We start from the raw sequence: 25,172 nt of genomic DNA on the forward strand, positions 1-25,172 counted from the left end.
CACCTCCCGGGAGAGCCGAGGCCTCCTCCCCCTCCCCCCCAAGATTTCTAGGGAGAGGTCTCGAAAGCTCTCGCGCTCTCCTTGGCCACCCCCAACCCCCCCCCCACCCCCACCCCCAGCCGCTAGGGGCCGAAGTGGGGAGAGGGGAGAGGGAAGGAGCAGGATCCGGGGTGGGGGCGGGGGCTCGGCGCCCTAGAAATGCCCAGAGACGCAGCCAGACTCGGGTGGGTGTAAGTGCGGCGGGGATGAACTTAGCGAGGGCAGGCGCTGACTCCCGAAGATGCTCGCGGCTCTCTGACGATTCTCTCTTCTCCTCTCCGACCCTCAGGTCAGCCCCCACCGCTGCGGGGCTCCCTCGCGCGCGGGGCCACAGGGCCAGTTCAGGCCCTCGCTGCCCCTTTAAGGGTTCCCGAAACTTTCCCCCTGGTATCCGATGAGCCTCGTCACATCCGTTGGCCGTAGCAGCGGGGCGCATTCCGAGGAAATTCAGGACTCGAGTTTCCCGGGGAAGAGGCGCGGCCCGACCCGAGCGAGAGCGGGTGGGGCGCGCCCGGTGCGTTCCCGCGGACCGAGCGCTCCGCTGTGACCTTGGCCGCGGGGGAGGGGCCCGGCTCCTGCGGGGCAGCCGCCGCCCGCCAGAGGGGGCAGCGGCGACCAACTTGCTCAAGTTGGCGGCGCGGGCTGGGGCGGCTCCGGCTCCGGCTCCGGCGCCTCCGCCCGCTTCCCCGGTCCTCCTCCCGCGGCGCTCCTCCCAGCGGCCGCCGCCCGCCCGGTGCGCGCCCAGCCCTGCCCGCAGCCGCGCGCCGAGCCGCCGCGCCGCCGCCACCACCGCCACCGCCGCCACCAGCGCCGGACGGGACGGGCCGGGCCGGGCGCGCCCCCCGGGCCCCGCAGCGGGCATGGGCGCGCAGGCCCGGGCGCTGCTGCTGCCGCTGCTGGCCCAGTGGCTCCTGCGCGCAGCCCCGGCGCCAGCCCCCGCACCCCTCACGCTGCCCCTCCGCGTGGCCGCGCCCACCCCCGGGCCCGGGACCCCCGCCGCGCCCCGCGCTGCACCCCAAGCCGACGGCCTGGCGCTCGCCCTGGAGCCCGCCGGCGGCGCAGCCAACTTCTTGGCCATGGTGGACAACCTGCAGGGGGACTCCGGCCGTGGCTACTACCTGGAGATGCTGATCGGAACCCCCCCGCAGAAGGTAGGTTGGCGGGCGCTCGCTCACCCAGCGGACCCGCGCCCCACCACCCCTGCGGTCCCCCAGGCTGCAGCCGCGGGTTTTCCGGGGTTCGGGAGGGAGCGCCCAGCGGAGCGTGCGCGCGGTTTAGCGTCGCCCCCAACCACACCTCGGTAGAGCAGAGTGGGGACACGCCGGGGGGTCCCTCCGCGCCGGGAGCGGGGCGCGCGCCCTGGGGACGCGGAGCGCCGACCGTCCTGCCCCGGGCTCAGCCGAGGGTGTGCGCGAGTGTTTCAGAACTTGTGAGCCCTCCCCTCCGAGCGGCGGGGCGGCGAGCGCCTCCAACGGGCAGCCCTTCTGGCGAGCGGGGAGCCGGCACCGTGGGCCTCGGGCGCGATGCTGTGGCTCCTGGGGGCTCACCTTGGATGCCCGATCTCCTCCCCGCCCTCCCACCCCCTTGCTGTCTCATTGCTACGGGGGCTGGTGGCCGGCTCCGGAGGCGCAGTGCCTGGAGTGGGATCTGTGCGCGAGCCCCGCCGAGCCGCCCAGTACGCGGAGGCTCGCTGGCTGCGGGCGGAGGGGGCCGCGTGGCCGCCGCGCGGCTCTGCTCTCCCAGAGTTGGCTCGTCGGCTTCCTCCCGCCCGCCCAGCCGCCCAGCCTCGCTGCACCGAGCCAGCGTCTGCACACGTGTGTGTGCAATGTACTAAATGCGGTCCAGCTCCTGCGGAAAAATCCAGGCTGAGTAAGGCTTCCGGGGACCGAGTGGCCTCCCGATGACCAAATAAAAATAAAACCCAGCAGCCTTCTTTTTATTTTAATCTGATTTTATTTATTAGCACTTCTTGTAGCAAGAAACGAATGCCCCCCCCCCCCCTCACCCCTCACCCCCGGCTCAGTAATCTTAAGAGAAACAATTCCCCAAGTCGATTTGGTCCCCCCCCTTTCCACGTTTACCTGATCTAAGTGTGATTTGAAGTCAGGTTTTTCTTATCAGTTGAGTACAGTCCCAAGATACTTTGTTTTTATTTTTAACATTGTCATTTGAGTTTCAATTCAGCTATGATTCCCCCATAAATAGAACATACTCATGACTTTGGTGTAATTCTAATTAAATTATTCAAGACTTGCTTAAGAGGAAAGACGCGCCATGCTAATTCTTTTTAAAAAAAGAAACTCTACTGAGTAACTTCTATACTTGCTTAATTAGTCTTTTTAAAAACAACCCTCCAGAAATGTGTTCTGCTCAAAACTTGAACTCTGGTTGCCTTTCTTCTAAGCCTTGCCTTCCCGGGTGGAGGGAGGGCAGGGAGGGGGAGGGTGTCAGCTGAGGGAGCTTAACTTGACCGCAGGGGTGTGGTTGCTGGTCAGAGCCGCCACGTGAAGACACGCGCTCCTGGTGAGAACCTTGTACTTTCTGCCTTCCCAAGATTTCCCAGTATTTTGTGGATGACCCTCTTTTGTGGCCCAAGGATGAGCTTTCGAACAGGAAATGACTCTCTGTTTATGAAATATGTGCTTTGTGGAGAAGTGCTCTTGTTAATTTTTGAGTGGAAGGGAAGTCTTTGTACTAAAGTAAAGATTTGGGCACTTTGGGCACTGTGATAAAAGGGGTCCTAGATATCTCCCTCCAGGGAAGACGGGAAGGGGGAAAAAAAGCCTCAAGAGAAGGGGGCGGGGAATGGGAAGATTTCTCTTGGGCTCTCAAAAAAAAAAAAAAAAAAAAAAAAGCCTTTCATAAATAATACCTTTTCTTTATTAATTAATCCAGTGACCTTTATTTTATTATTTTTTTTAAAGTAAGCTCCAGGCCCACCGTGGGGCTTGAACTTACCTCCCGGAGACTGAGAGTCGCGTGGTCTATGGGTTGAGCCAGCCAGGCATCCTAGTGACCTTTACTTTAAAATGATGAAGTTTAATTAACAGGATCATATTGCATGCCTAGTGCTTGTATCTTTACCTTGGCCAAGGAGGTAGTTCATTCAAGGTTATTTCTCAGTTAAAGATGAGCATGTTTCCAGGGAAGGCTGTTTTTAACAATCCAGATTTAATTTTTACATTTGACGGGGAATGAAATATTCTGTTCCTCCTTCTTGGCCTGATTTAGTAATAAGTTGTTTTATAGCACAATCCTTGCGTACGATCTCTCCAAAGGCCTACTATAAACTCTTGGGTACTAGTGACAAGCACATTGGGATTCATTTCTTCCCTCTCTCCTCCTGAAATGTCTCTGGCCACCAGCAAGATGTTCGCCGCAGGCCCTGGGGTGACTTCTGAACTCGGAGTGAGGTTTCCTGCTCTATTAACGGCCAAGAGTTATGCATTTATTCTTTGCTGATTCTCCTAAGCCTAAAATAAAACTTGCTTAGGTGGAGAGAAAAATGCAATTGTAAATTCGGGCATTAAATAACCAGGAGTTTTTGGAGAGGTAACAGTCCCTAGCCATGGGGAGGGCTCCCCTCGTGTCGAGCGCCATGCCGTGGGGGTGTTGTCCTGGGGGGATCTTCGCAACCACCCCACGGCTCTGATACCCATTTAGGGGTTGGGAAAACAAGCGTGGAGAGGTTGAATGACTGGCCCAGGGAGCAGGACAAGAAAGCGGGAGAGCCAGCAGTGGACTGCGAGTAGTCCACGCGGCTGGACTCCAGAAGCTAGGTGGCTAGACTCCAGTGGGCATATACCTGCCTGCTCCCTTTCTTCCCCGCTTCCTTTTCTTTTTCCCTTTTTTTTTTTTTTTTTTTTTTAAGATTTATTTATTTATTTGACAGAGAGCACAAGCAGGGGAGCGAGAGGGGGAGGGAAAAGCAGACTCCCCGCTGATCAGGAAGCCCCAGGTGGGGCTCAACCCCAGGACCCTGGGATCATGACCTGAACCAAAGGCTGATGCTTGATCGACAGAGCCACCCCAGCACCCCTATTTTTCTCTTTTTAAACAAAATTTGGCCTTTAACTACCCTATTCAGGGAGAGATCCCTGGACCTTAAAGCCCAGGGTGTTAGGGACTTAATGGGTGACCAGCGATGGACTCCAGCCCCGTGCCGCCCTGCAGCCCTCCCCTCTGTGCAGGGCAACCTGCTGCATCGTTGGCTACAGGGACGCATGGGAGAGGGAAAGGTCACCAGGACCAGCGCTGCCCAGACCCCGCTCTCCTGTGGGAAAACCCCACTGTTGGACATGTGCTCGTTTTCTGAACGCTTCCACCAAGAACTGGGGGAGTCCGTCGTTCTGCCTGCCACCGCTGAAGACATCACAGGCATGTGCCCCGAAGCCCGTGCGAGAGCAGGGCCACGTTGGCATGGAGATGAGTGCCAGGTGTTCGATACCATCACGTGACTCCTTGTGAACAGTAGAGAACCAGCAGCCGCTTGAACCATGCAATTTGGTCTTATTAATAATAATAATGGTGTTCTAAAGTGATTATAATTATAGCAATTTCCATTATTTTAAAAAAAGGCTTTCACCCTGACGCAATCAATCTGCCTGGAAATGCTAAGGGTCTGCAGCTCTATACCTTGTAATGGCCTCAAAAAGCCCTTAGGGATTTCTGTTGAAAGATTTTCTGTCATCTCCGCTAATACGGAGGAAACAGACGGCAACACGATTTTCGTGTTTAAACATTCTACTGTAAGGAGCTAAGAAATTATTTTGGGGACTCACATTTTAATCATGGCGCATTGGCTTACCACTTCTTAGTACACAATTGTTTGGAAGACTTTGGATTGAAGATATGTGCCAAGTATATGCAATTTAGGAGTTTGTCTTTTTTAGAATAAGCAATCCAGTGTCCCTAAATTACATGAAACTCACTGCAGGCGAGGCTGGAAAAAGGCAGGCGATGGGCACCGAGAATAAACTTGATGGAACGCAGCGAGCCGGTGAAGACGGAGGACAATGGGAAGCGGAGAGATGGCAGGGGTTTGAAGAACAGGAAAGGCAGAGCAAGGCTCCCCCGAGCTCCTGGGAGTGGCACATGGTAGTGGCGACTCTGAGCGTCGTGGAGGAGTTCAAGATGCAGGTCCTCCTTCGGAAGGCAGAAAAGCCAGGCCGAGGCACCTGCTGAAAGCACCTTAGAGGGACAGTCTGAGAGGTCACTAACAACCGTCAATATTAACAGCTAACCTTTATCCCAGGCTCACTGGATGGTGGGTACCATGCTAAGCGTTTTGCACAGATCACCTCATTTATTCTCCGAACAGCCCTAGGAAGGAGGTGGAAGTTGTGCGACTTAATTATCAGACGGAGAGAGCAGAGCACAGAGAGGCCCAGTAATCTGTCCAAGGTCCCCTGGTGAGTGGCAGAGCTGGGGTGTCCGTCAGGGAGTCTGCCAGTTCCGTCCTGCAGACCCAGCCCTTCGCTCCTGCTCCCCTGTGCACTTGGACTTTAAAAAAAAACAAAGAACCATTTTCATTCACCTGTGGAGGACTTGGGTGTGGCTGGAAGCATCCCGGATGCTGGTGGCTTTACACTGGTGATGGCAGTGGGCAGGGGATCGCACGTGCTGCCTTTCCCTTATTGGTTGGAGATCTTTTGAGCTTTTAGCCTCCTACAGCCGCTGTCACAGATCCCACAAAGCAGGTGACTTAAGACAACAGAGGTATATTCTCTTGCAGTGCTGGAGGTCAGTCACCCCGAGGGAGATGCCGCCAGGGCCCTGTCCCTCCCCTGACTCTCCCAGCTTCGGTGGCTGCCTGGAGTCCGCCTCCCTGCTCTATGGCTGCCGTCTCTGTGCCTGTCTTCAAATGAAATCCTCCCCCCCACCCCGTGTGTAAGTCTCTAGGTCCAAACTGGCTTCTGAAAATGACACCTGTCATTGCATTAGGGTTCACCCCGCTCTGTTCTGACCTTATCTCAGCGTCCTTACAACTGTAGAGACAGAGATTAGGATTTCAACCTATTTTTTTTTTATAATGCATATTAGGGCCACCTGGGTGGCTCAGTTGGTTAAGCATCTGACTCTTGGTTTCTGCTTAGATCTTGATCTCAGGGTCATGAAATCAAGTCCCGGTGTCAGCCTCTGTGCTCAACACGGAGCCTGCTTTTCCCTTTCCCTCTGTCCTTCCTCACCGCTCCTGCTCTCTCTTTCAAATAAACAAAATATTTTTAAAATGAAAAAAAAAAAAAAAGACTCTAAAGCATCCATCACTCCTCTTTGTTGAAGACGTTTGATAGAGAATACAGACCTTTCTCCTCTAGTATGTCTTTCTGTCCCATAACACTTTCTTGACTTCTGATGTCCTCTGTTGAAGACAGGTGGGCATCACCTCATCCGGGCTTTCTGTTCCTCCTAGAACATTGCTGGCCCCTCTTAACTAAAAACCAAAAGGGGGAGCTTAAGGTTGGTTCTTGTCATGTTGGACCCGAGGACAGACGTTTCAGGGCAGTGTTTTCCCTTCCCGCTGGTGCCTGGCAGCGTGCCTTGGGGTTCGTAGCTCAGACACAGTATGGAACGGGTCAGGCCTTTTGTGTCCGGATTCAGGGTCCACCTAGGCTAAAGGTCGGGGTTGGTGGCTGCTGACCTTTGCCCCAACCCAGGCAGGGTGTGGCGGGAGTACACAGGTCCATGGTGATGGTGGGCACTTCTGTCTCCAGCCGAACAGCTCCTCCAATGACCAGCAGTGGGGCCCCTGCTCATGCTCGGCTCCATGGCCCTACATCCTGGATTCCTTCTTGCCCAGCCTGGGCTTGGTGTGGCTTGGTGCACGTTGGTGACGATGGACACTATCTAGGAAACCAGTGCAGCTGTGAGGCAGGTGCGTGGCCCAGCTTGCCTTCTGTGACTTCGTGTATATATGTTCACGGGCAAAATGTGAGTAAGGGTGTATACCTCGTATTCTGGGCTAGTATCCTGAGCCGTGGAGAATGTGCGTGATTCACAGTTGGATGGGCTATCGCTTGGTGCCCCATTGGCCCCTTCTGGTCCAAATGAACTATTTGATTTTTTGCCTGTGGCTGCTCAGTTGCCTTTTTGCTCTTGGAATTCTCAAAGAGGAAAAAAAAATATCTTGGTGTAACCAAGTGAAAGAAACAAAACTGGTGTAACCGCATTTAAGAAACCAGGAGGTTTGTTTATGGGTTAATGTGTGCTAGCCAACACGGGTCCCGGGTTGGACATTTTTGGATTTTTATTATATGGTGCGTCATATACCTGTACCTGGAAATACACAGTCTTAGCATTTCCATTTTAGAAAGATAAAGAGGACTGTCGGAGGAGTAAAGCGAGTGCTGCCCTGGGCAAGCTTTATCATTCTGTGGAGCCGTAAAGGCTGTGGGAAACCTCTCTCCTTCCCTTTCACACTAGACCGGGAATGGCCCAGCGGGAGGATTTATACCTGGTCTCGCTCAGGCCAGGCTCGTGCTCCCACTGCTGAAGCTCTCCAGAGCCCGCACTGGATAGATGGCCTCAGTCGGCAGTGGGCAGGGGACTACCTCAGGCTGCCAGCCATGCAGACCCCCTGCCTGGAACAAAACAACAAACCCAAATGCCCCCAAACCCCCAAAACCCAGCCCTAAGCCAGCCCCTCAGAAAGTGGTGACATGGGGGGCGAATGGAGGAGAATACTGAATCAGAAAGTCTTCCAGGCAGCAGAGAGGTGGGGACAATCAGGACCCTTGCCGGAAGGGACGCTGCTGCTTGGGGAAGGTGGATGTGGATTCCCGAAGCGTCCGTGGGCATCCAGAGCCCTTTCCGTGACGCCAGGCTGCCCCCTGGAAACCAGAAGCATCTTCCAGTCAGACAAGTTGCTGGGAAGCTGGCTGAACTGCATTCATTTGGGAATTGGGTGTTTGGGTGCTGATCCCGGAGGTGGGGCTTGCCGAGTGCTTGGTGTGGGAGAGCCTCTTGGCGCCTCATTCCTCAGCTTGTAAATTAGGAGATTGGACCGGGTGACCTGAGAACCCTGCTAGGACTCGAACACTCAACGGCTATGATCTGTTGTCGTTCTGAGTGCTTTCAGAAGTTCGAATTTTCAGCAGGTGTGTGCAGGCAAGTCACCTAGATGTCTGTCAAAATGCAGAATCTATCTCGGTGTCCTGGGAAGGGCGGAGGGGCCAGAGGAGAATGAGTGCTGCAGGCTCCCCGGTCCCTGCTACAGCTTTTGTCCCCAAGCCCAGCAGGCCTAGGAAGGACTAAGGGCACCTGCTACAGCTGGTTAAACACAGTTTCCCGGGATCCAGCCCAGATGGACCAGATGAGACACTGGCCTGAGAATCTGCACTTTTTCCATGCCCTCCTGGTGCCCTACCCCCACCCCCCCATCAGTCGCTCGCCCCCCATCCATGGATGCTGTTTGGGAGCCACGAGAGAAGCGAGATCTTCTGCTTCATGGTTCCCTGCGTGGAAGGGGTTGGTTCTTTTATCTTCCTAAGTGTGGTTGTTTGGTTAGCGTTGCCCTCTGCGGGTTTATTAGCAAAATCTCTACCTCAAGCAGATTGTGTTCCAAAAACTTCTTGTTTGGCAGGTTGGAAACACGGCTTGGGTTTTCTCTAGGGAGAATGTTCTAAAGGCGTGTGTGCTGACGGTGTCCTTTTTAAATTTCCTTCTGTCACAGAGCGATAATTTGTAAATCAATAAACATGAATTAGTAGGAAAACGAAATGAAAATAAAAAATGTCTAGATCACAAGGGCTACTTTTTCAGTTATTGGGTTCAGCAGACATGGAGTTGGGGAGGGGGAGCTGATGTCGGTTTCAGGCCCCCCATCCTGTGGCTACCTTGTCGCCGACTGGTAACTGTTGCTTTGTGGCTTGGTGCTCTAGAAAGTGTCCTTGCTCTGGAAGAGGACGAATGGAATCAGAAGTTGTTACCAATGGTTCCAGTAACAGATTTGTGTTGCTGCCCCTCCCCCTAGTGGGAGGGTGGTTATTTTTGTTTAAGCGAAAAGGAAATGTGATAGTGTTGGTTTCTCTGCTTCCTAGTCCTCTCCGCGGAGGGTCGGCAGAGAGCTTTTACCCAGGGCAGCAAATAGGTCTGACACAGACGTTTTTCCATCCCCCATCCCCGGAAGCTGTGCCCTAGCTGGGGGACATATGGTGCTGTCTTGAGACGTTTGGGTTGTTACATATTGGGTGGTTTCACCAGGATGCTGCTGAAGGTCCTGCAAGGCACGGGATAGCCCCCCGTGACAAATAATGAGGTAGTCACCTCTGGTGACTAAAATGTCACCAGGGGTGAGAAATCCTGGAAACAACCTGGCCTGGGAGCAGGGAGGGGAGAGTGTCCAGGAGGGGCAGGAGCAGGGAGTGACTGCTACGACACCTGCGGCTCGCCCCTGAGCCTCACCGCCCTGTCTCATTCCAGCATCGTGGTTCTGCTCATTCAGCATCTTTACTGAGCACCTACTGTGTGCCAGGCCCTGTGTGAAGCCCTGGGATGCACCACTGGTTGACAAGGACAGAGATGGTCCTTGATTTTCTAGAACCCATGTGCTCGTTGGCAAGATAGACTGTAAACACAGTAAACAGAATTTCCAGTAACTGCTGGGGCAGTCCAGCCTGGTGATGGGCATGGGTCAGAACAGACTGCTCCAGCCCGGCCGGGAGAGGAAAGCTCTTCGAGGAAGCACAGCTAGACAGTGACCAGCAGCGTGGAAGACCCAGCCTTGAGCAGTTGGGGAGAACCGGGTTCCAGGGTGAAGCCAGGCAGGTGAAGGCGCTTCCTGTACCCCCGGGCGGGCGGGCAGGGGGAGACACACGCCGAGAGTGCACGTGGGCCCTGGGCACCTCTGAGGAGGTGCCGGCTTTGGGAGCAGCTCCTCTTTCCTCTATTTTAAAATTGGGTTTGGGGGTTAGATTTTATTACAACAAAGTCCTTACAGAGGCAGTGCGCGCACGCGCACGTGTGTGTGTGTGTGTGTATGTGTGTGTGTCTAGTGAAGAGTTGGGGGAAGGGAGCTGAATATGGTTAGCCAGGAGTTTCTGAATTAAAAAGGAAAATTAAGCTCAGCCTGCCCGGGGACGAGGGGCTGCCAGGAGATCACTGTCAGGTCCCCCAGACACAGACGGAGACCAGCGTGCGAGCGAGCAGTGTGTTTGGGAGCGGATCTCGGGAATCGCACGTAGTGGGTGAAGTGAGAGGGGAGGGGAAGCATGTAGCAGGGGAGGGTGCCGGTGTGGGCAGCGGGCACGGGCCCCCGAGGATCCCTGGGAGCGGATGCCGGAGAGACTCAGTCCCAGCTGAGGGCAAGGGCACGGGCATCCCTCCCCCTTCACCCCGAATCCCTCCCGGGCTCTTGCCAGGTGTGGGCTGAGGGCTGCCACCGCGCGGGCTCACCTTCAGCGTCTGGGGTCCTCCGGCTGCTTAGAGAAGGCGGTCAGGCGGCGTGCAGGGTCGTGCACCCGGAGCCTGGAGGGTCACAGAACTGTTGGCTCAGTCTGCGGCCCTCCTGCGGGCACTGTGGCTGGCCAGGTTGGCCTCCTGTCTGGGGAATGAGGGAAGGAATGTTCTCTGTCCCTGAAGCTTTTTGAGAGCCTCATTCTGGCCCTGCAGAAAAACACTTTTAAAGCTCTGCTTTATTTATTTTGTTTATTTTTAAGGCTCTGTACTTTAAAATCCTATCTCCCTAAAGTGATCTAGAATCTAACTCACAGAAGCTTCTGTGAGTCAGTCCGGAGTGTACCTCTCATTGATATCTGTCCTTTGAACTTTTTTCCAGAAGGGGAGGATGTGGGCACTGAGCCAGAGAAAATGGTTGGGGGTGGGGAGGGGGCAAAGGGAGATGATGTTTGAGGTTAAAAACAACCACAAAACCTCCTTTGAAGATCGAGTGCTCTGAACCAAAGACTTTCAACATCCCTTGCGTGCCTGGTGCCTTGCGATGCCCGAGAACAGGGTGACAAGGGGTACAGGATGGGGCCAGGTCCCCAGACCCACTGACACTCACATGTAATCCACGAGCTTCCTGGTGGCCTAAGAATTGATCACCCAGCTGTGTGCTTATTCTGACGTATGCACTCATTTCAGAAATAGATGAGATACTTTGTCACCCTTTGGTCAGATGGCTTCTTAACCCTGTGCGACATGGTACTTTCTGGTACCCACTTCCCTGTTCATTCCACCCAAATGGGAGGGACTGTGGGCCGGCGGGTTGCAAGCCTTGCGCTGGGCGCTTGGTAGAGGGCCAACCGTGTGTCTGAGGACCATCGTCACCTTCCCCTGCACACCTGAGCTGGTGCCTTGCTCGGGGTTGCTTATCCCAGGGGCTGTGAACGCACGCCTCTCTGTCCTGAGTTTATGAGCGGGCCCAGCCCGAGAACTGAAACATCCTAGTGTCTGCGTTCAAGGCCTTGGGGCAAAGGCAGGGGCCTGCCCAGCCTCAAACCTCAGCCTCATGTCCCACCCCAGCGTCTGCAGAGCTGTGCATGGGGCTCCTGGCAGGGGCCCAGGGAGAGGCACAGGGATCCTGTGGCTCCTTGGATCTGCATGACCTCTGATCCCTGCCCCGGGAGCGCGTGCGGACCCCAGGGCCCAGAGGTCCTGGATCTTCCAGCCAGCCCCCAGGCCCCTGCGTCCTGCAGAGATTAGCGCTCGCACTTTCACTCTGTGTGTACGGATCGTGTGTAAGCTAGTGAGCCGTGGGGGTGCCCACGTGTCGGATTCTGAGCGCTGGTCTTCTGAGATTCACCACGTGTCTTAGTATGGCTCGGGGGCGGGGGGGGGGGGATTTGTTTTGTTTTTATGTTAGCACTTGGTCTTTTCAGGCTAGAAGCTCAGGATGTTGAATTCTAAGAAATCTTCTAGTAAAACGTTCTTTTTTTTTTTTTTTTTTCAGGTCTTATTTGTTTACTTGACATAGAGAGAGAGAGAGAGAGGGAACATAAGCCAGGGGGCGGTGGGGGGCGGGAGAGGGAGAAGCTGAGGTCCTGCTGAGCCGGGAGCCCGATGCGGGGCTCGATCCCAGGGCTCCAGGATCATGACCTGAGCCGAAGGCAGACGCTCAACAACCAAGCCCCCCAGGCGCCCCTAGAACGTTCTCTTTCTTTGGGCTTCCCCATTTCCAGATGTTGGCCTTCTGGTTGGTCTCCTCCTAGTTCCCGTCCTTGGTCTTTGAGTTCTGGTCTGGGTTCATTTCTGCCACTTTCACTTTAATTTTCAAGAGCACTTCCTTTTCATCTCTGAATGTTCCTTTTTATGGTTGTACTTTACTCTCGTTTCAGAATTGCAGATTTGCTGTTTCTCTGAGGAAATAACTTACGATTTTTTTTTTTTTTAATTTTTCTTTCGGCTTCCTGCCTTTTTTCTTTTGGCCCCGAGTCCTTCTCTTGGGTTCTGCGTCTGGGCGTCTGGTCTGCGTCTCTCGCCAGAAGCTTTCCACAAATGTCCGGGGATTATTGGCTGACTGTTCGCGTTTAAAAAGGAAGTGTTAGGGGCGCCTGGCTGGCTCAGGCGGTGGCACACGAGACTCTTGATCTCCAGGTGGTGAGTGAGTTCAAGCCCCTTGCTGGGTGTGGAGTCCACTTAAAAAAAAAAAAAATTAAAAATAAATAAAAAGGAAACGTTACAAGGCATAAGCTAAGTATAGAGTGTATTTTTTAAAAAGATTCATTTGTTATTTTAGAGAGCGGGGGAAGGGGCAGAGGGAATGAATCTCCAGTGGACACCCCCCCCCCCACGTAGCCCAGTGGGGGGCTTTAATCTCCCGACTCTGAGACGGGGACCTGAGCTGTCCAGGGTTGGACGCTAACCCACTAAGCCACCCACGGGCCCCTAGAGGACTTTTGTTACTTACGTGCCTGCTTAGGTCCTGAAACGTGGCAGTCAAGGCGACGCTGTCACTTGGCCAGTGGTAGGTGCCTTCCGTTGGTTGTTGAAGCAAAACACCTTCTCAGCCTTCTCCTCCCTGGCCTGGAGCTTTTCCCTGCAGCTGCCAATGTAGGGACTTGGCTGTGGACGGGGACCTACGGTCTCCTGGAAGATTTCAGGGAATCTTATTTCTCTGGATAAAAGTGGCAAGCTTGGCTGGGGTGATGCTTTCTGCCCTTTCCTGCCTTTGATCAGGTCAACGGGGGGCTGACTTCTGACCTTGAGAGCTGACTTCTGACCTTGAGAGATGGGGGTTGGGGGGGAGCAGTGATTTGACGCTGATTTTCTTCGAGGTGCTGATCCGACACCAGCTGTCCCTAGACGCGCTTCTTGCTTCTCAGTGTGAAGAGTCCCAGCTCGTCGGAGTCGCTAGGAACCTCGCTTTTACTCGTAGCCAGAAATCAGGCGCCATCGTAGCTTTGGGAGAAAAAAATAGCTTCATAATTCAAAAAAAAAGGCTTTCAGATAGTTTGTCTTTCTTTTCTTCTCCTTGAAGTCTCCCAGGAAGAGGAGGACAAGCCGAGAAGTCTTTTCTGTAGTGTCTCTGTTGCTGTTGTTGGCCAGAAGCTCATGTCCAGCGGGCACTGTGTGGGACCCCCTTACAGGGATGTAGGTATAGGCTTTGGCCATGGCAAAGGGCCATGGCAAAGGTCGTCTCCCAGAGGAGAGACGACCCATCTGGCTGTTTCTGTAAGGGCTTATTGGGAACGCAGCCATCGGATTGGTGGTTTACCTGTTGTCTGTGTGTGCGTTCGCACTACAGCGGCAGAGTTAGCCTGAGTCTAGGGTCGTCCCTGTCCAGCTGTGTACAGAAAAAGTTTGCTGATCTCGGGGCTAGATCATCAGGTGCCAGAGACAAAGGAGGGAGGGAGCATCCGTGGCCAACAGGCGGGCTGTGGTTTTGTCCACCCCAGGACATACGGGGTGGGGAGCGAGCTCTGTGTGGTGGGAATGGGGGAAGGAATGCCCCACAGAAGGAAGGTTGAGTCGGAGGCATCAGCCACACCCGGAACGTGGTAGTCATGACGAGAGAGGAGCACCTTCTTCCCCCGAACCTTCCTTCCCTCCTGTTCCGGGCGTTGTCGTGAGGCAGATGGGGACACAGTGAATCCCACCGCGCCTCCCGGCCCCACTGTAGGCTTCTGAGGTGCACCCTGGGCCCACGGTATCGGACGCCAGATACAGGCTTTGTGCTTAAGTTTTGTCTTTAGATAGGACCGGAATTCTAATGTCCAAAACAAACAAACAAACAGACAAATGAACAGCCACAAAGCTTTTGGAAAAATACAGTCTTTGCCCAAGATTTCATTCAAGGATGGGGAAGAACAGTTTGCAGAGTGTGTTCGAAGGGAGGTGTGGGACAGGAACAGTTCTCCTAAGATGTCCTCCCGTCACACAAAGGCTATATGGAGGGGAGTTTGGGAATTTCTAGTGAGGTCACGTAGTATCCTGTGGTGCGAAAATCCACTTCTGGGCATTTAGGCAAAGTTATGTCGGGGAAAGCTGTAAAAAGCGTTCTAGGCATCATGATGGCATCTGTGCCAGCAAGTCATTGGAGCCCACCGCCCAGGTGTCCATGGGGAGGGCACTGGCAGAGGAAGTGACACGGTGCGGCATGGGGCGTCTGAGCGAGCGAGGACCCTCTTTAAGGACCGCAAGTGAGGAAAGCCAAGCGGAGACAAGAGGAGAGCCTGCATCAGGCAGAACGGGTGGGCACAGGCGCCTCTCCCCCCCCTTCTCTCGAGACCATCCGGGACCGAGGCCCCCTGAGCCGGGGGAAGGTGTGGCTCACGGAGCCCCAGCCCTGCCCCATGCCCGTCCCTCTCCTGTGACAGCCACCCGCGCCCCCCCGCTCCCCGCACTCTGCGGGCTCCACGGTCTGCTCATGGGTCTGCTGTGTGGGCAAGTTCAAGACCTCTGCAGATGCGTTCCGTGCTCTTTCTGCCCAGGAAGCCACCGCGCCAGATCGGCTTTGACTGCGACGACAAGCGGCTGGCCGGGCCGCGCTGCGTCAGAGATACCGGAAAATAAACAAATACACGATTCAAGCAGGTCCCTGTCAGGTGATCTTTTCCCGTGGATTCAGAAACCGCCTTTTCTTAAGAAGCTTCTGCTGCGGAGAGGACCTTCTGAAGGCGGCACCGTGACATCCTTCCGTCCTTATTCGATTTCTGCCACCAGAAATGGTCTGTGTACTACGCATATAAATACCTGCGAACTCTTGGGTTAGGAACAGAGTTTACTACCTGTGTAAAAAATTTTCCAAAGAATTTTTATCCTTTTATTAAAGAAAAAAAAAAAAAAAGATTATTTCAGAGCAGCAGGGAGGGGGGAGGGGCAGAGGGGGAGAATCTTCTCCCCATCTAGGTGCAGAGCCCGAGGCCAGGCTTGATCTCATGACCCTGAGATCATGACCTGAGCCAAAACCAAGACTTGGAAGCCCAGCTGTCTGAGCCACGCAGCTGCCCCCAAAGAATTTTAGTTCTTCAAGGAAAAAAAAAAAACCAACAAATCAGAGAAAAGTAGTACCTTCTGGTTAGTTTGCTAGAGCCATTGACTGACATCGGGGAAAATGGAAGTTTAGGATTCATTACCCCCGTTTCACAGGTGAGGAGCCCGAGGCAGAGCCAGGATTTGAAAACAGCTGGTCTGGTCCCAGACCTTGTGCCCTGAGCCACCGCTAAGCTGCCTCCTAGCACATAACTTGTAGATATACGCGGGGATAGGGTTGAGTGCTCAAAATCTTCTTTTGTTTTTTAAGATTTTTTTATTCATTTGAGAGAGAGAGAGAGAGAGAGAGAGACCACTGCAGGGGGAGTGACAGGCAGAAGGAGACGCAGACTCCCCGCCGAGCAGGGAGCCTGATGCAGGCTCATCCCAGGATCCTGAGACCATGATCTGAGCCAAAGGCAGACCCTTCACTGACTGAGCCCCCCAAGGGCCCCCAAAATATTCTTCTCATTCCTATAGTTTATCCAAAATTTTCCATCACTGGTCCATGAGCACTGGGGAGCCCCGTGCGGAATGGGGGACTCATTCAATTGAGGAGAAACGTCCCGTCCGTGAGCGGAGTCTGTGCGCGTCTTGGAATCGCACAGGTGCCCCGTAAACAGTCGTCCATGGGTTTATTCGCCAGACTGTTCTGGACACTTGGCCTCCTGGAGGAGGTGCCGGCTGCCTTCTTCCACAAGCTCCTCTCCCAGAGCAGCCCCGGAATAGCACTGGGCCATTGAAGGCTTGATCTGAACCGTAACGATCAACTCCCAGCAGCGATCGCCCTGCAGAACCCGAGTGTGGCCGTCTCTCCCCTCTTTCCAATCAGCGGGCGACGGTGAGGCCCGCCTTGTTTCAGTGCCGTCCGCTTGTTTGTGGGCGGTCTGAGAAGGCCAGGGGCCGCGCGGGTCCGCTGCTCTTTCCCCAGCTGTGTATGTGGGGTGGCGGGTCGGCCGCCGGCTAGCTCCCCTTCGTCCTCCCTCCGCCCCATTCCCGCACTCCTCCCCACCTCCGGGGGATGCTGCTGCAAGGGCAGGAGGAGGAGCCCAGCGAGGAGTGGGGTGCCCGGGACGCCCCTGGATGGCATCCGATGGGGTGCTCGTGTGCAAACCCACACAGGGGGCCCGAGGAGGCGGGCGTTTTCCTGGGACAGACCCTCTGTCCTGTCTTGGTGGCCAGCTTCCGTGAACCCCACTGCTCAGTCTCGCTTGTCCAACCTGGCTTGGGATTGGGCTTGGTAGGATGAGAGAGAATTCAGTGTATAAACGCCACTCCCCGCTCCCTGCTGGTTTTAGCGTGTCTGTGCTTCCTTCCACCGCTGCCACGTCCTCCAGGCCCCGGGCCACCGTGCCCTTCACAACCAGCCCCTGGGCACCTGGGCTCTGTGACCCTGCCCGTGCCCACACCTCTGTGGACCGCCGGTCCAGCAGCCTCCTCCCGCGAGCCTGGAATAGACCGCCCTCCGGCTGTGATCGCTTCGCACAGCCGGTAATGACAGCCCGGCACCTTCCTACTTCAGGAGTCTGTCCAAGTCTCTGGCACTTCAGGGGCTCCCGGCTGGCTCAGGCCATGAAGCATGCAGCTCTTGATCTCAGGGTCGTGAGTTTGAGCCCCAGGTTAGGCTGTGTGTGTTTTTGTTTTTTGTTTTTTAAAAAGGTAAATTTTTGGAACTTTAAATTTGGGCTCGAGTCGGTCTGTAGTCAGAGTGTTTGTCCCATCTGTCTCCACCGTTGCCCAAATAATAGTCGATGTCCTAACCCCCACTATGTCAGACCGGGACTGTATTTGGAGATGGGGCCTTTCAAAGGCGACTACATTAGGGTGAGGCTATCAGACCCTCCTCCTGTCTGCCCAGTGTCCTTCTTAGAAGAGGTTTGCACACACAGGTGGCAGGGCGTGTGTGCGCAGGGGAATGGCCTCGTGGAGAGGCAGCAGGTGGACGGCCCTCGACACACGAAGGAGAGAGGCTTCAGAGGAAACTAGCCCCCAACTTGATGTTGGATTTCCAGCCTCAGAGCTGTCAAGAGGATGAATTTCTGTTCAGACCCAGGCTGAGCCAACTAACACAGCCTCCCTCCTGGTTCATGGTGGGGTCCTAGTGCATGGGGTCCCCTGGAGGTCCCCCCGGCTTTTCCCACCCTGCCGTTGCTCACCAGGCCTGGTCATGCTAGCAGGAAGGAGCACGGACTGGGCCTTCCGTGACAGAATGGTCCCTTTGCTGTAAGGTGACACCTGGCTCTATGTTCTGGACCATAACACACCTGTCTTGTGAAGTCCTGGTTCCTGAGTAAGTGAAGGCCGCGTGCCCACAGCCGCTGCTCTTAGCACTCGCTGGACGGAAGGGAAGCACGTTTCATGGGGTTACGCTTATTTATTTTTCTCAAATCAAGACACATGCACTTGGGGCAAAACCGTGACATTCGGGGCCGTGAGAAAATGACGACTGCTTTTGTAGCCAGCAACGCCAAGGCCAGGGCCGGCCGCTGCCGGCCTTCCTGCGCACTTGAGACGGAAAGGATGGGCAGGGTTGGTCCGACACCGGGCCCTGCGCGCAGGAGGCTCTCCGCCTGGGCTCTCACCGTCTCGCCCCCGTCTCAGTGGTTCATCGATCTCAGACCCGGCAGCTTCCTCCGGGGAGCGGAGACTAGAGAGCAGCCGACTCCGATGTCTGTTCGGTCCGGGAGCCCCGAGGGGAGTGGCCGCGCCGAGGGCGAGTGCTCAATGGGTCTGGCCGCAGCTGCAGGCCCTCCTGGAAAGGAGAGAAAGTCGGCGTCCGTTTCAGCAGTTTCCAGCAGTAATCAGCAGTTGTCAGGACTTTGCAGGCGAGCAAGCCCAGCATTCTGTAGGATCACTGACAGTAATTAAAACTCAGAGTTGAGGGGCGCCTGAGTGGCTCAGTGGGTTGAAGCCTCTGCCTTCAGCTCAGGTCATGATCCCAGGGTCCTGGGATCTAGCCCCACATCGGGCTCTCTGCTTGGTGGGGAGCCTGCTTCACTTCCTGTCTCTCTTTCTGCCTGCCTCTCTGCCTACTTGTGATCTTTGTCTGTCAAATAAATAAATAAATAAATAAAAACAAAAAAACAAAACTCAGAGTTGACTGTTTGAGGGGCGTCTGGGTGGCTCAGTCAGTTCAGCGTCTGCCTTCGGCTCCAATCATGATCCGGGGGGCCTGGGATCGAGCCCCGAGTCGGGCTCCCTGCGGGGAACCTGCTTCTCTCTCTCCCTCTGCCCCTCCCCCACTTGTGCTTTCTCACTCTTGCTGCCTCTCAAATAAATAGAATCTTAAAAAAAAAAAATTATTTAAAAAGTTGAGGTGGCTGCTGTCAGCGACAGGCCCTGACGGGACGGGGCGGTGTGAACGGGAAAGGCTGAGAGTCTTTACCAAGTACAAAGCCGAATTTTGATGTTGGCTTTTCTGTGGTTTTTGCTGTCTTCAGGAACTGTGAAGTCATGGAAGACGGTTTCTACTGTGAATTGTTTTCACAGGTCCTCGTGACCCGTGGCAGAGGGGACGGTCGCCCAGTGTTGTGTGTGTGTGTGTCGTGGGACCAGAGTTTAGTTGCCTTGTATGGAAATAGAGAATGAGATTTTTTTTATTACCTAAATTAGTTAAAGCCTAGTTAACCGGCAGCGTTCTACTGGTTTCAGGTGTACACTATTGTAATTCAGCGGTTTCTTGCGTTACTCAGAGCTCTGACCACTGCACTCTTAATCCATTCTGTGTGGAAAACATGGGACACGTCGTGAATTCTCCTGTCGTCCGTGCTTGGCGGCTGCGCTAATCAGCGAGCACGATAACTAGATGTCTGGTTAGCGGATGGTTGCAAGGTGCTGAATGAAGGCTGGATATTGACTTTACATGGGGGCGCTGGGCAGGCGCCGTGATGACGAAGGGGTAGCAAGTCCCATCACGCGACCAAGCCTTGGAGGCCTCCAGGGAGACGCGCATCCCATGTGCCGGCCCCAGAGGAGGGGTCCTGGGGGCCCTGGGAGGGCTCACTCACTTCAGATAATCCACAGGCTGCGCCGTGGCTCTGCTGGGAAGCGGTGGGGGCTGTGAGCCCTTCAGCCTCCCGGAAGCTCCGTGAGGACCAGCACTGAATCCATCCTCAATAAATAGTTGTTGAACTAAACTGTGAAAGGAAGAAAGGGCCAAAACAGACGCCCTAGACTTGTTACAAGTTAGGACATCGGGTAATGAGCGTCCCCCTCGCTGGGGAGTTTGGTGGAAATGTCTGCAGCTTTCTGGGTGGTTCTGGGTGGTGGTACCTCATTAAAGGGGTTGGACTGCGTCTGTGGTTCCCGTTCCCGCGGATGTCAGGTCCCCGGGGACCCTGTTAAAGGTGTGGATTCCAGTTTCTGTTCTCTGGTTTGGAGCTGACCTGCAGGAGCTGCTGAAGTGATCCCAGTGGACACAATGGTGACCCCTCAGATTCATTTCAAGTCTTCTGCTTCCACACCCCCTGATAAAATCTAGCCTCGTGTCCGAGGGTGGGTCCTGTGCTGTAAGGCAGTTACTCTAAGTCACAGGTGACTGACCACGTCCAGCAGGTAAATGATGTGTGTATCTACTCGCCTGGTCCTGTTCTGGGTAAAAGTGTGCAGCCGTGAGCCACACAGACATCCCATCCGGCCCGCTCGGATCGACGTTGAGTGGGACGAGAAAGACACATCCAGTCAATATGCTGCTGTCTGGAAGGGGGGTTACAGCACAGACAAAGGCGCGTGGGGAGTAAGGAAGTGGGACTGTGTTCTGTAGAGTGGCTCAGGGCAGGGGTCTTCCAGGAGGCAGCACTGGAGGGAGGGAGTGCGGTCCGTGGGGACAGGTGTTCAGGCCCAGGGAACAGCCAGGACTCGGCCCTGAGAATGGTGTGTGTTTCCGTGATGGAGGAGGCCCAAGGAGGCTCCGGTTGGAGTGCGGGGGGCCAAGCTGCGGGAGAGGCGGGGAGAGTCCAGTGGGAAGGGGGGCTTTGCTCTCGCTGAGAGCTATGTGGTCAAGAAGGTAAAATGAGGAGATTGGTTTTTGGAAATGCCAAAGTGAGACGCCTTCTATGCGGCAAGGTGGGTGGTCCCGGAGCGGCTGAATTGGCAGGTGGTGTTCAGACAAGGGGTCCCTGACTGAGACGTAAACCTGAGTGTCGACCACAGAGCAGTGTGTGAAGCTGTGAGATGAGGTGCAGTCTCCCGCGTGGAGACAGGTGAGGCCCAAGGACGGGCCCTGGAGACACCCCAAAACTTGGGGACTGGGGAGGTGAGGCGGAATCAGCTGAGGGCCCTGAGAAGGAGCAGCAGGGAGATGGGGTGGGAACTGGAAGGTGGGGGCGTCCCAGAGCCAGGGGAAGCAGAGAGTTAGGAACACGCCCAAATCCCACGATGGCCGAGGGACAGGAAGCCTAGTGGTTGGCCTTGGCGCAGGAGGCAGAGAGAGTGGTCCCCGTGGGTTCCAGGGAGAAGTGGGGGGGGGATTTGGTGCACCAGGGGCACTCAACGGTGGTACAGAAGCGCTCTCACGTGTGTGTTGGAGATCTCGCCAGGGTTAATACGTTGTACTCTTTCTAGCCAAGTCTTAATGTTTCCCATTTTTAGAATGTTCTGGAAGGTTTCTGTGTGGCTGTTCTATACCCTACTTAGAAAAAGTCTGTGTTTCGCTGGCGCAGAAACAAGAGGGGTGCATTCGTCATTTCTCCTTTGGGTTAGTATTCTTTCAAAATATCTGGACATCATAAAAATGTGGAGATCAATGGAGACGGAGATGTAATGTCTTTCCTGAGAGGAATTTACTTGGAAGGGCTTTAAAAAATCTTTTTAGCAGAGAATGATCTCTTTGATCACCATATGCCTATTAAAACATTTTTCCCCCTCATGGGTTTAACGAGAAAAAAAACCATCAAAGCTTTTCACAAACCACATAGAAGTAATCGTTTTCTTAAATGGCCAGCCTGAAATTAGCAAAGGCTGGCAAACCCCAACACAATGCCCTTTCGGTGTGACTCCTTCCAGGTTTGGGCCGATCAGAAAGCATGCAAGGAGAATGCAAAATGGAGACAACACTTGAGATTGTAAGCAGAGGTCACTGGAAGGGGCTGCCTCTCGTCCCGCAGTGAGCCGAACTGAGGATTCTTGGGTCCTCACTCGTGAGTCATTATCCATGTCGCTGGAAGGTGTTCATACCTGTGTGACCCTTAGGATTTAAGTCATGCTCTCTGCTTTCAGAGCCCATGATGGTGGTACCGTGGGTAGTTTCATAAAATAAACCATGAGCAGCTAACCTGGCAGGCCCATTTGGCTGATCAGTTTAAAATCTAGTACAGTATTTGGACAGTTACGGGTCGTGTGATCGGCAGTTCGTGTCCCTGTGCTAATTCTTCTGTATTTCACACGGTATTGAAACGGATTCCTGTACCTAGACTGATAGCATCACAAAACAGAGGGAGTTGTTTTTTTCTGAAGTGTATTGATTGGCAGAGTAAGGGGTTAGAAATTAAACTTGAAATTCAGTGGATAAGCCTCAAATAATTAATCTCTCGTTACTAGTGTTTCATTCTTCGCCAGCCCCATAGTCAACAGAGACTGAAGACCATCAGAAGAGAGAAAAGCTTTTTTTTTTTTTTGGTCTCAATATTCGGTGGTAAAATCTGGAAGGGGCACTCGGTCGTCGTTCCCTGAGCACATGGTAGCTGCTCACAAAATATCTATTGAAAAAAATAATCTTCCCCAAAACCTTGAAGCAGAATTTCGAAGAGCCACGTGTACACCTGTGTCCTTAGTAGCCTTATTCAGCCAAAAGGTGGAAACAGCACAAATGTCTGTTGATGGATGAATGGACAAACGGAACCTGATGTCTCTGTGGGGGGGATTATTATTCAGCCCTAAGAAGGAAGGACCTTCTGACACCTGCTACAACAGGGATGACCTTGAGGACCTTGTGCTCAGTGAAATATACCAGACGCAAGAAGAGAAACAATGTGTCGATTCCACTGGAGTAGTCAGAATCATAGACTCAGAAAGGAGGTGGGCCGAGGGCGGGGCTGGCGGAGGAAGGAGGAGTCAGTGTCCCGTGGGAACTTCCGTGGGAGTTTCAATTTGGGGAAGATGGACGTGTTTTGGAGGTGGGCAGTGGCAATGGCCGCGCAGGACTGACCTGGATACTTAAACATGGTTAAGACAGCAGATTTTCTGTGTATTTCACCACGATTAAAAAAATGTATCTTATTGCTGAGAATAATAGCAAAAAATAACCACTGGGTGATAACCGTAAGTTGACAGTCTTGGCTTGATGCAGACAGTGATGCAGACAGTGCATATACACCATGTCTTTCCTTTTTTTTTTTTTTTAAACGTTGACTGAAAACTGATGATATTTGCATGTGGGACCTGGGTGAAGTTTATCTCCTGTCTCTTTTCTGATAGATCGTAAATAGCTTTGAATTCAATTGCGGTTAACAACTCTTGAGCAAAAGGGAGCGTTTAGTGAACCTCTGGAAATACCTCGAGAGTCAGGCTATCACACCTTTGATGAGAACCTGCTTAAACTCCATTGGCAATTGTGCGAAAGAGCTGAGTTTTAGCTAAAACGATGTCTCCTAAGATCCCTGGAAACCTATAATGGGTTTTGGGGACAACAAAGTTGTGTCTTTGGGAAGGAAGAGGCCACCTTGCTCTCTGGAAATAGAAGTTTCCCTCCCTCCACAGTCACCCAAATAGGGACAAATCTGCTTTTGTACTTTATTTTAAAAAGCATTGTTTGGGGCGCCTGGTGGCTCAGTGGGTTAAGCGTCTGACTCTTGGTTTTGGCTCTGATTGTGATCAGAGTCGTGGGATGGAGCCCCAGGTCAGGCTCTGTGCTCAGTGGAGTCTGCAAGAGATTCTCTTTCTCCCTCTCCCTCCTTAAATAAATTTTTAAATGAAAATTAAAAAATAAAGCATTTTTAGTGTGAATGTTCTTTTCCATGGTAAAGAGGGTCATTATTTTCCGTGGCTTCAGTGAATGAGGTCGAGCCTTGTGTCTCCATGGGACTCTTACATGGGACTCTTTAAATATCCACCTTCATTCCTCCTTCTGTGGGATTGCTTCCCGCCAGCAGGTGGATTACATAAACCCAGAGGCCAAGAGAAACTCCAGTCTGGGAGGTCCCCCTTGGCTGGGACATCTCCTAGGAAAGGGGCCCTTTGTGCTCTTTTTCCACTTCCTAGCCCCCTCCCGAGTTCGCCTACACAGAGGGAGCGGCTGAGCAGGCAGACAGAAGCATCCAGGCCACCTGTCACTGAATACTCCTTTACAAACAAGCAGTGTGGCTTCCAGTTCTTCTTCTAGAAGCTTGGTGGATGTCAGGCTGCTTCTGGCTGCTCCACTATCGGTGCTTGGCTTTGCTTTTCATGGGGCAGAGAACCAGACTCGTGGACAGTTTGGATCCCTGGAGATAGGCCACCACATGCAGCCTCTTGGCCAACAGCCCTCTCCTTCTTCAGGTGTGACGCCAGCAGCTGTGAGCCCAGTGGTGACCTGGCTCCTGATCCAGACCGTGGCTCTGCTGGTCCCCAGTCAGGGCGGCCCTGGATGTGGGACCACCCCAGGGACCTGCATGTGGATGTTGTCTTGGGTCTCTGCAGCCAAAAGCACAGGTGGAGCCTTCGAGGGCCAAGTGAGGCACGCCTAGTGGTCTGTGTTCCTGTACAAGGATGTGTACCACAGACACCGCTCCATGAGGGCGGTGGGTTAAGAGGGTTCTGCTGTCTTCTTTCCAAGCATGCCCTGATGCTGTTGCTGTGCAGGGAAAAGCAACTGGTCTTGGACCTGGGAGGCTGAAGCCCCGTCTGGGCTGCGGGGGCGCTGACCCTCTGTCTGCCCGGCCCCATAGGTGTCCCTGCACACTGGGGGAGACCCACGTTCCAAATGGCCTCCCTTGTCTGAATTCTTTTTTTTTTTTTTCTTAAGATTTATTTGAGAGAGAAAGAAACTGCCAGCAGGGATGGGGAGAGGGGCAGAGTGAGAATCTCAAGCAGACTCCATGCTGAGTATAGATCCTGACACAGGTCTCGGGCTCGCGACCCTGAGATCATGACCTGAGCCATACCCAAGAGTCCGACACTTAACCAACAGTCAGATGCTGGACCGACTGAGCCACCAGGTGCCTCTTCCTTGTCTGAATTCTAAGAGCAACAGCTAAACTTAGACACGGTGATTTTATTTTATTTTATTTTACTTATTTATTTATTTATTTATTTATTAAAATTTTATTTATACATTTGACAGACAGAGATCACAAGTAGGCAGAGAGGCAGGCAGGGGGTGCAGGGAAGCAGGCTCCCCGCTGAACAGAGAGCCCAATGCGGGGCATGATCCCAGGACCCTGAGACCATGACCTGAGCCGAAGGCAGAGGCTTAACCTACTGAGCCACCCAGGTGCCCCAGACACAGTGATTTTAAAGGCTGAAATTATGCATCCATTTTATAGATGACCACACTGAGGTCAAGAGATGACTGTTTAGCCGATTGTAGCAAAGTAGAGACCAGCTCTTACTGCCTCACGGTGGGCCCGGGGCCTCTGACATGTGGGGCGGGGGGACATCCAGTCAGTCTGCTTTGGAAGATGGGCTCAGACCCCTTCTTGGGAAACCAGGCTTAGGCATCTGCTGAGGTTCTGTGCGGAGGGAAGCACTTGGAGAGATAGTCACGGAGAATTTGTTCAGCTGAGACGGGTGTTGTGGGCTGGGTTTGG

The 25,172-nt window shown here is 53.8% G+C and overlaps 1 protein-coding gene across 1 annotated transcript in view; it reads left to right on the plus strand.

The window, feature by feature from the left end:
• Window positions 1-492: 492 nt before the first annotated feature.
• BACE2 (beta-secretase 2) overlaps window positions 493-25,172 on the plus strand; it is an 85,148-nt gene continuing 60,468 nt past the window's right edge. Inside the window, exon 1 of the mRNA XM_059164762.1 lies at window positions 493-1,190. Coding sequence (XP_059020745.1) covers window positions 900-1,190 — 291 coding nt within the window. The 5' untranslated portion in view covers window positions 493-899. The remainder of the gene's footprint in view (window positions 1,191-25,172) is intronic.

The sequence above is a fragment of the Mustela lutreola genome, chromosome 2 (assembly GCF_030435805.1).
Source record: "Mustela lutreola isolate mMusLut2 chromosome 2, mMusLut2.pri, whole genome shotgun sequence".
NCBI classification, from domain to species: Eukaryota; Metazoa; Chordata; class Mammalia; order Carnivora; family Mustelidae; genus Mustela; species Mustela lutreola.